The sequence below is a fragment of the Polypterus senegalus genome, chromosome 11, assembly GCF_016835505.1.
Source record: "Polypterus senegalus isolate Bchr_013 chromosome 11, ASM1683550v1, whole genome shotgun sequence".
Lineage (NCBI taxonomy): Eukaryota > Metazoa > Chordata > Cladistia > Polypteriformes > Polypteridae > Polypterus > Polypterus senegalus.
The window spans coordinates 21,844,351-21,855,283 of NC_053164.1; the positions used below are offsets into that span (position 1 = coordinate 21,844,351).

The following is a 10,933-nucleotide window of genomic DNA, read 5'->3' on the forward strand; positions in this document are numbered from 1 at the left end:
TTGCACCATCTCTTTCAAATGCCTGGCTTACATCAACATCACTCTCAGACCATAAGTCTGTTCCCTCCCAGTTTTACTTTTCAACAACCCCACCTCATCACTGCTTTGTGATCCTGAATTCTGTCAGAAGTTATCAAGTATACTCTGGAAGAGTTTATCAGTATTAATTAGGGTTCTGTGGAAGACTCTGTCAATGTCTGACTGGCAATTAAATGGGTAATTTGACATGTTTCAATTAGTTATGCTTCTGGATTTGCACGGTCCCACATTAAAAAAAACATTTCTGACTTGGAATCTCGGCTCACAGCTTTGGAGAATGCCCTTCCCCACATTTTTACTCTATATTTTTATAGAAAGCGGAATTAGACATCCACCGGCATGAACCAGATATTATGCTTCCAGAAAGAGAGTTTAGATAATCCTGTAAAACTCCGAATGAAGTCCAACTGGCTATAATGTGATTTCACACCAGTGCATTAGCTAGTTCCAGGACCCCGGATTTCAATTGGCTCACACAATTCCAGATTGATTGATCCACATTAACTCGCATTCATGGCAAAATTTATAAACCCTTATTAACCGAACTGAACACGGACTACAGGTCAGAGAAACAGAACTTTACTTGATTATAATCTGGTTAAGATTAGAGTCCTGGTAGGGTTATATGACTCAGATAACGATGAATACGGTCAAGTAAGTTAACTTCACCAACCTGGAGCTTCAGGGTGAAGGGTCCAGGCGGCAGAGATATCAGACTCAGCATTGCTGCTACAGCTATGTGATGTTACGTTGTTCTCACAAAGCATCACGGGCCACAAGCAAAAAGGAACAACAAAGGTAGTCTAAGCCAGTCACACAGCGAATTTCCAGGAAAATATTCAGAGAACAAGGTTATCGGCGAAAACAGTACAGGATATTCGCTGAGAAAGACACTCTGGTGAAATTCGCCCATCAACACTACTAGCCATAAAAAACAGGCAGCTGAGTTAACAACTTCTACACTCTAACTTTCCAGTAGGTTATAAATGACTGTTTTCTTGTATTTTGCTGCTTCTTGTTGGGGTAATTTAGAATTTGTTATCTTAGTTTTCAGCCTGTACTCTTATATATCAGAAATCTTCCCTATCTCTCTCTCTCATTTGTTTCACATGCTTTCTTCTTATTTGATTTTGTCAGGTTAGGGTGCCGGGGTGGCTGTTATTTAATCATATGGTTACACAGGTGTGAGTCTCACACACTCAGTCTTTATTACGTCACACGAGAGCTCAGATCACAATAACTGCAACTTATTAGGAATTTTCTCAATACTTGTGAAGACCAGTCCATCAATAAGTCCAAGAGTGTACAGCTAGACTCTGGACAAGGATAGGACTCAACTACACTGTGAGATTTACTTTACCAATCACTATTTTTTATAATGTCCTTTGTACTAATTGCTATCTGCAAGGCAAATCTGATGTACTTCTTCCTGTTTTGTTTTTGTCTCCCAGGGTTCATTCACTTTCTACTAAAAACATGATGGTGGCTTTAAATTTCTCATTACTTCAAGGTGATTATGCAGTAGAAGAGAACTCAACTGCTGGGAACTCAACTGGCCAGAACACGAAGGAAGAGGTCCATTTGAACCTGCAGTCCCACCATATTCTGATTGCATTTTTTCACACTGTTATTATCATTCTGGGTGTCCCAGGCAATGCTGTAGTTATTTGGATTGCAGGATTTAAAATGAAGCGCACAGTCAATTCAATCTGGTTCTTAAATCTGGCTTGTGCTGACCTTGTTTGCTGCCTCTGCATTCCTTTTGTGATGTACACTGTTGTTCATAATCAGCATTGGCCTTTCGGTTTTCAAATGTGCAGGTTGATCTATGGCGTTATTTACATAAGCAGTTTCTGTGCTATCTTTTTGCTCATGATCATCAGTTTGGATCGTGTAATTCTTGTGGCCAAACCTGTGTGGTGTCAAAACCACCGTAAGACATATTGTGCCAGTCTGATGTGCTTTCTGGTATGGGGGCTCTCCTTGCTTCTTATCCTTCCCGTATTTATTTACCATAGAGCACACAAAGATCCTTTAAGCCACAAGATCATTTGTGCATTTAACTTCAGCAGCTTTGGACAAAATGAACAGGTATTAGAGTTGGGGATGATAATCTATCAGTTCCTAGTTGGCTTCCTCTTTCCTTTTGGTTCCATCACTGCTTGTCATTTCTTCATATTGTGGCGATTGAGACAGAGTGGGGAAGGAATTGGCAAGAGGTCAAAGAAAACAGTGTGGGTGATCTGTACAATCATCATCACTTTTTTTGTATGTTGGTTCCCATACTACATTGCAAACTTCATGATAGGCCTCACCTTATCCAAGTTCCATTGGAACTCTCGCCAGGTGATCATTGTCCTCTATACAAAGGCTCTGGTTTACTGCAACAGCTGTCTCAACCCGTTGATCTATGTTTGCATCGGCCAGGACTTCAAGGTGCACATGTGCAAATCCTTCAGGGCTGTGATGGAGATCTTCATGACTGATGATCTTTCCTCTCGTTCTGTGACCACCTTCACCCCAATGTCCTTCTCAATAAATTATCAAATATCTCATATCTGAGTAAGGGGAAAGAGACTGAGGGGAAGGCAGCACCTGCCATTTATGTGGAAGGATGAAATGCACCATCAATCAATGGATCTGTCCTTAGTGTATATAACACCTTATTATTGTTAAAAATAATTGTTAAAGGGGCAGGGAATGCCAGCATGGGACTGATGGTGGCTGCACAGATGATCATAAGAACATAAGAAATTTGGCCAGCGAGAGGAGACCATTCTGTCCATCAAGTCCATTCGTATAGCTAATAGTCAAGCTGTCCCAATTTCTCATCCAGATTCTTCTTAAGCTTCAACTTCTTGTCTCAGAAGTTTGTTCCAGATTCTGACAACTCTAAAGTGCTTCCTGGTTTCAGTCTTTAATGGACTTTCCCCTAATTTCCACTGATGTCCTCAAATTTGTGATTCACTATTAAGTTAAAAGACTCCTGCTGGATCTCCTTTATGAATACCTTTGAGAATTTTGAAGACCTAGGTTAGGTCCCTGTGCAGTCTCCTCTGCTCAAGACTAAACAGATTCAATTCTCTGAGCCTGATCCCAGTAGGACATAACCTTAGGTCCTGGGATACACTTGATTGCTCTCCTCTGCCCAGTTTCAACTACTGCTCTTTCTTTCTTGTACTGTGGTGACCACAACTTCACACAATATACCAGGTGTGGTCTTACTAGTTGTATTATTGTGTGTTTCTGTAGCACTTGCCAAGTTCTTTACTAGGTTGGTCTACTCTCGCACCTTAAGATTATCACGCATAGAGGTACCCATACACACATATAGGGATCTTGTAGACAAAGTCACTGATGGCCTAAGTGTCAGTCACCTCCACAATATTCTATTTAGAACCTCTTCACATTCATACATACATATTCAAATTTAGACCTTGGTAATGCCTAAGTGCATCACACAATATTCTATAGGAGTCTCTGCTTATGAACTTACTATTACTGGCACTGATGAACTTATAGGTGTCAACACTGTTGGTTATGCACCAGTTACCTAATCAAACAATATGCCCAGATTTTACTACAGTTCTCTTTCTTTTGAGGAGCAACCTCTTGATAACCCTATGGGCAAGTAATGTGGCTACTCCCAATACAGGATTCTTAATTTTCAGTTTAGTATTTCAATCACTCTATACACAAGAACAAAGTATAAAAAATAAAAAAGGGAAAATCAAAGTTGTATTTTATCAATGAATAATAATGCCAATTAGAAAAAGATATAATAGAAAATAAAACTGACAGCTAACATAGAATGTAAAGAATTGGAGGTTGACTTGAGGTGGCTTTGAATCTGGCAATTAGTGTTATTAATAAAAAGATTTTGTGGACATTTAGATGAAAAGGTTGCACATGTCTCGGTCTCCTTTTCTGATGTTGCTGTCACCCTCTATTGTCCTTTTGTCATCGCTGCTGCCCTCTTCTGTTTGGTTCCTCGGAAAAGCCAATTTATATTGAAATTCCACATGGGGCTTCGGGACATGTGATATTACACACGTTTGATTGGCTGGCTGTTCGTATGATGGATGACTTTGTTCACAGTTTTCAATCTGTATCTCTGTTTCCTAAGTTATAATCAATGCAACCTGAGGCATCATCCTTGTTTTCTGCATCGTTTCCCCAGATATTTTAAAGTGATTGATTACTGGTACAATTCAGGAAGATGAGATACTTTGATGTTAATTACCGTGGTGTTAAGTTCATTTTGTTTGTTTGAGCAAACAATAAAATATAAGTATTTAAAACTGAAGATGTGCCATGGCAGGACACTACACTAGTGCATTAAATTGTTTGACAATAATGTCCCTTGACTTAAGTTCAACAGCTTTTATGATATAACCGAACATTTTATTTGTGTTTTTAATTACTTCTGTACATTGCGTGCTCAATGAAAATGTTGCCAACTTAAACCCCTAAATCCTTATCAGAGGTTTCTTCCAGTAGCTCAGTGTCTCCTATCTTGTATTTAAAAAATGATATTCCTTTTGCCAACGTGTAGCACTTTGCACCTTTCCACATTACAATGCATTTTCCAACTGTTTTCTCAGTTCTGAAGGTTGTCCAAGTCTTTTTGAATTCTTTATCCTGCCTCCTCAGTCTCCCCTCCAATTGTAACGGCAGTTCCAGTGTATGAGTATTTTTCCCAAGCAGAATGAAGACTTTTTGCTTTTTCTTAAGAACTTAATGTGTTGCCCTCAATGATAAATTCCATGTATGCACCAAAAATGAGGAGGTTCTGCTTATATGGTATAAGTGAAGCAGCACAATAAGCAGAATCCCGAGTCTGACATCTGAATGAGGCTCCTGCTTTTCTAAAACTGCAGTTCAGGTTCCTGCAATGATTTTTAAAGTTAAAGAGATCAATCTGCAATAAAATAACACAAAAGAAGAAATAAAAAATGATATGCATATAAAGAGCTGGGATTGTACTTATGTCTCCTAGAAGTGTAAAGAACAAGAACCAAACTCAAACTCCTTGATATATTTGGATTAAATTTCAGTGAGTTTGCTCATCTGCTTCAACAAAAGTGCAATACCCACCATCTACTCGTGTCTATTCGTGACTATCTACGGTAGAAAACAATTCGGAGAGGTCTATCTATCACACAACAGTGGTACAAGCCCCACCAACTTAAGCTGGGGTCTTGTTCTCACGGCTTCTGTTATATTAGCAAGCCTATACATCAATCAGGTGATATTCCACTTTTTCAGTTAAATTTATTGAAAGTCAACACTGGTAGCAAATCATATTGCTAATGAAGATGGCGCCGATGAATGGCAGCAGTCCACAAGTTGTCCTGCATTAACTTTTTATTTTTGCTTTTGTTTTACTCTGTGTTTGCTCAAGACATGTTTTAGCCTTGCTGAGATATGATTGTCAAACTCTTCTTTCCTTAAGACCATCTATAGAAATTTGGAAAACTAATCACTATTCTGGGGAGCAGTCATCCAGGCTTCCACCACACCTGTTGTCTGTACCGGCCTACCTGTGCCGCTCACTACGCGTCATTACGTGGAGGAGACGCTCCAGAAGGCGAGGGATGCGAGGAGGCTTTCTGGTAAAGCTTAGGACCCTCATACCGGCCAGCTGCGGGAATCCAGATCATTTTCTTCCGGGTGGATGCCCAGTGATTTGTCGCTCATTGGGGCGTCGCTGGATCCAGCAGGTGTTTCCCATTCTGCCGACCGGAGACTCGTGCTGTTCTCCCGAGGAGTTGAGTCGACCATGGCGGTATCGGAATCGGGTCCAACGCGGGGGCGTGAATCACGTGAACCTCCAATTGCTGCAGCAGGCCTCTCCACTGGCTTGTGAGGAACAGACACTTCGTATGACTCTCCTAAACACAAGATCAATAGCGAATAAATCGTTCATATTAAACAGTTTCATGGATTTCATTTTTCTTTCGGAGACCTGGGTGAAACCGGGTGAGTTGACTGCATTTACTGAATTTTTGCCTACCGATTGTTTATTTTTAAACTCCCCCCGAACCTCAGGCCGTGGTGGTGGACTAGCTACGGTTTTTAAATCGGACTATTCTTGCAAACAGCTACCCACAGACTCCTTTTCCAGCTTTGAGGATCAGATCTTTGTTGTTAATTTTAATTTTCCTATTCTTTGTGCTCTGATTTATCGGCCACCAAAATTTGACAAGGATTTTATTAAAGATTTTACGGATTGTTTAATGGATATTTCATTGAACTATGACAGATTTCTTATTCTTGGTGATTTTAACATCCATTTTTGCTGTGCATCTAAACCTTTAGTTAAAGAATTTCTCAGTCTTGTTGATTCTTTTAACCTGACTCAATCAGTGAATACCCCGACACATGTAAAGGGGCATACGTTAGATCTTGTTCTGTCATATGGTTTAGATCTGTCTGACATTGAGATATACAACACAGGTATATCGGACCATTTTGCGGTTTTGTTTACTGTCACACTGCCATTCTCCCACGTTAAACCCCGTGCACCTGCGTGTGCGCGCCATTAACTCTTCAACTGCCGCTCGATTCTCTACTGCTTTTAACGATTCTGAGCTCTGTACCAGTGCATATCGTGGTGATCTCAACACGGATGAACTGTTTAACTCTACATGTTTTAGTATTCTGGACTCAGTAGCTCCTATGAGGATTAAACGCTCCAAACCAGTGACTGAACCGTGGCTGAATGAGACCACACGCGCTCTCAGACGCTCTTGCAGGCGAGCTGAGAGAAAGTGGAAGAAGGACAATCTTCAAGTCTCACTGGACATCTTTAAAAGTAGTCTTCAGGAATATCAGGGAGCAGTTAGGACAGCGAAATCACAACACTTTTCAGAGGTTGTGTCAAATAACAGTCAAAAACCACATGTTCTTTTTAATACTCTGAATAATTTTGCAAATATCAGATATGTACCATCTACCGCGGGTTTAGACCCCTCCACTTCGTTACATGCCAAGCTGTCTTTCATCAGTTTGAACCAGTCCCTCTCTCCACCTTAAGTGAAATAGTTAAGCATCTGCGGCCATCCTGCTGTCCTCTTGACACCATTCCACCACGTCTTTGTAAGGATGTGTTTAGTTCCATCGGGCCACATGTTGTTGACCTAATTAATTCATCTTTGATGTCTGGCTGTGTTCCAGTTGCGTTTAAACATGCTGTAGTACAACCGCTGATCAAAAAGAGCAACCTGGATCACTCAGTTCTCTCCAACTTTAGGCCCTTTTCTAAACTCCCTTTTTTATCAAAAGTTTTAGAAAAGGTTGTTTATAACCAATTACAGGCGTATCTTGATTTTAACGGGATTTCTGAAAAATTTCAGTCTGGTTTTAAGCCAGGACACAGCACTGAAACTGCCCTCCTAAGAGTGCTTAACGATTTGCTTTTAGCTGCTGACTCTGGTAATTCTGCCATTCTGGTTTTATTGGATCTGACTGCAGCGTTTGATACAGTAGACCATAGTATCCTCTTATCACGCCTTGAGATATGTGTTGGAATTAAAGGTTCTGTTCATAAATGGTTCCAATCTTATTTGTCAGGCAGGAGCTTCTCAGTCCATTTAGGGAAGTACTCATCTTCAGTGTCTTCTCTTGGCTGTGGGATACCCCAGGGTTCCATTTTGGGGCCAATCCTCTTTTCATTGTACATGCTTCCATTGGGGTCTATTTTTAGAAAGCATAAAATCGCCTTCCACTGCTTTGCTGATGATCTTCAAATCTATCTATCTATCTATCTATCTATCTATCTATCTATCTATCTATCTATCTATCTATCTATCTATCTATCTATCTATCTATCTATTCCAGCAAATAGTTCAACAAGGTCTGAATAGCTGGGTGACTGTCTCCGAGATGTTCAAACATGGTTGGAGATAAACTTTCTCAGTCTGAACAAAAGCAGAACTGAAATTATTGCTTTTGGAAAGTCCAATGTCCTCAGTGGGTATTACAGTGTTATTGGATCTCTCTCATCTTTTTCTCATCAGTCTGCCAGAAATTTGGGGGTAATTTTTGACTCTGCTTTTAAGTTGGATAAACAGATCAGCGCAGTTGTAAGGTCCAGCTTTTTTCAACTTAGACTACTTAGTAAAATCAAGCACTACATTCCCCATGAACAGTTTGAGACAGTAATTCATGCTTTCGTTACATCACGCCTTGACTACTGTAACTCATTATACATAGGTCTCAGTCCGGCACAAATTCAGAGGCTGCAAGTCGTTCAAAATGCAGCGGCCCGCCTTCTGACAGGGAAGAAAAAGCGTGACCATATAACACCTATACTGGCCTCCCTTCACTGGCTTCCTGTTCGTTTCAGGATCCAGTTTAAAATATTACTGCTTGTTTTTAAAAGCTTAAATGACTTGGCACCTGTCTACTTGTCGGAGCTTCTTGTTCCGTACTCTTCTGTCAGAACCTTGCGATCCTCTGATCTTCAGTTACTCCATAACCCCAGAATAAAGCTTAAAACCAGAGGAGGTAGAGCATTTTCGGTAATAGCCCCCAGTTTATGGAACAGCCTCCCCTTGCAGTTGAGAGCGGCCCAGAATCTTAATCATTTTAAAACCCTGCTTAAGACACATCTGTTTTCATGTACATTTAATTCCTCTTGAATTTAAGTAGTTGGTTTCATCTTATTTATTATTAATATTATTTTGATTATTATTATTACTTATTTTGTTTTGATTTTATTGATTGGTTTAGTATAGTAGTGTGCAATGTATATTGAGTATATATGCGCTGTGTAGTACCTGCTAACCTTTTTGTCTTTTAGTTGTACAGCACTTTGGTCAATGAAAGTTGTTTAAAGGTGCTTGATAAATAAATAAATAAATACAGTAAATGAAAGTGTTCTGCCAAATATTCTTCAGCACAAACATGTTTTTTTAATCTAATTTTTATGACATTTTGGTGTTAATATGACCATTGATATGTTTTATATTAGATTTCTTTTATGTATTACTTTTTGTTAAACTACTGTATGGCATTTTAGCAAAGAGGACTGTTTCATTTATGTTAGGTAGAATGCCCAGAGGGGACTGGGCGGTCCCGTGGCCTGGAACCCCTGCAGATTTTATTTTATTTTTTTTCTCCAGCCATCTGGAGTTTTTTTTTTGTTTTGTTTTTTCTGTCCACCCTGGCCATCGGACCTTACTCCTTTTCTATGTTAACTAATGTTGTCTTATTTTAATTTCTTACTTTGTCTTTTATTTTTCTTTTCTTCATTATGTAAAGCACTTTGAGCTACTTTTTGTATGAAAATGTGCTATATAAATAAATGTTGTTGTTGTTTAACTGTGTAATTCATATTTTATGTTTGATTTGTTTTATAGATTAGCTTTGTTAAATACAAGCTTCCTTACAGGAATAACATGCCAAATTATATGTTTATGGCAATGGATAGCAACAGTGTATAGTGAAAAGGGTCTGCCGAGCCTAACCCCATTTTTCCCTTTAGAATTAATGCTTCAGTATCCCAAGGTTTCACATTTCTGCAGGGTTTTCAGGAATATAACACCCATGGATAATGAGACTTGACTGTAACACAAGTTTGCTGATGGCAGATGTAATGGCACACAATGAAGAGCCAGCCAAATCCTTACAGATGAACCTGGACAGCATAAAGGCTTGGGCAGATTAGTGGCAGAAGAAATTTAATTTAAATAAATAATCTGATTAAATTTGAATATAAAATGGAAGGACTGAAACTTAAAGTTCACCTTATGTGAAGCGCACCAGAGTCATGATGGACTCTCCACTATCTACAGTACATCTACACAGTGGACTGAAGTCATTAAGAAGATTGATAAGATGTTAAGTTTTACAGTGTTCCACATAAATTAGTACATTTCCTTTGAAAATTAAGATTTAAAAAAATATCTAAAAATAAAATTCTCACACGGTGGCGCAGTGGTAGTGCTTCTGCCCCTCAGTTAGGAGACCCGGGTTTGCTTCCTGGGTCCACCTGGCGTGGAGTTTGCATGTTCTCTCTGTGTCTGCATGGGTTAGGTGCATTGGCGATCCTAAATTGTCCCTAGTGTGTGCTTGCTGTGTGTGTGCGCACCCTGTGGTGGGCTGGCACCCTGCCCGGGGTTTATTTCCTGCCTTGTGCCCTGTGTTGGCTGGGATTGGCTCCAGCAGACCCTCATGACCCTGTAATTAGGATACAGCGGGTTGGATAATGGATGGATGGATGGATAAAATTCTCATTTAGAATATTTATTTATTGCGACTTTAACTTCCATCAATGCACTGGAATTTATTTGTGATTATATATTGTGGATTATTGATTTGAAAACTTGCACTACACTTTACCCTGAACCTGTTAATAAAAGCACTAAGCACTTTGCACCATCTCTTGCTGTGTTTGCCAGTCCATCTTAGATTCTTGGTTCATGACTATCAATGTCCAGATATAAGAAGAGGAATGCGCCCTCTGCAGGCAACCTGGGAATCATACAGCGGTGTACTGTTAGAAAATAATTTAAGCAACAAATGTAAGTAAAATGAACAAAAAATCAAATAATGAAATACACCATAAACATGCTATACCATTTACCAGGCCTCCTTAATCCTGAGCAGGTTACAACAACAACAACATTTATTTATATTGCTCATTTTCATACAAACAGTAGCTCAAAGTGCTTTACATAATAAAGAATAGAAAAATAAAAGACACAATAAGAAAACAAAATAGATCAACATTAATTAACATCGAATAGGAGTAAGGTCCCATGGCCAGGGGGGACAGAAAAAACAAAAAAAAACTCCAGACGGCTGGAGAAAAATAAAATCTGTAGGGATTCCAGACCATGAGACCGCCCAGTCCCCTCTGGGCATTCTACCTAACATAAATGAAACA

The 10,933-nt window shown here is 39.5% G+C and overlaps 1 protein-coding gene across 1 annotated transcript; it reads left to right on the top strand.

Moving 5' to 3' along the window:
* The first annotated feature begins 679 nt into the window (after positions 1–679).
* LOC120539720 (C5a anaphylatoxin chemotactic receptor 1-like) lies at positions 680–2,601 on the top strand. The gene is made up of 3 exons (XM_039770103.1): positions 680–693; positions 1,491–2,007; positions 2,386–2,601. Exons 1-3 carry the CDS (start codon positions 680–682, stop codon positions 2,599–2,601), a joined length of 747 nt encoding a protein of 248 aa, XP_039626037.1.
* Positions 2,602–10,933: the final 8,332 nt, after the last annotated feature.

Excerpts from the sequence above, each read along its gene's own strand:
- LOC120539720 (XM_039770103.1), top strand. Across the intron at positions 2,008-2,385 it reads CCAGTCTGATGTGCTTTCTG|GTGATCATTGTCCTCTATAC; the intron begins GTATGGGGGCTC and ends AACTCTCGCCAG.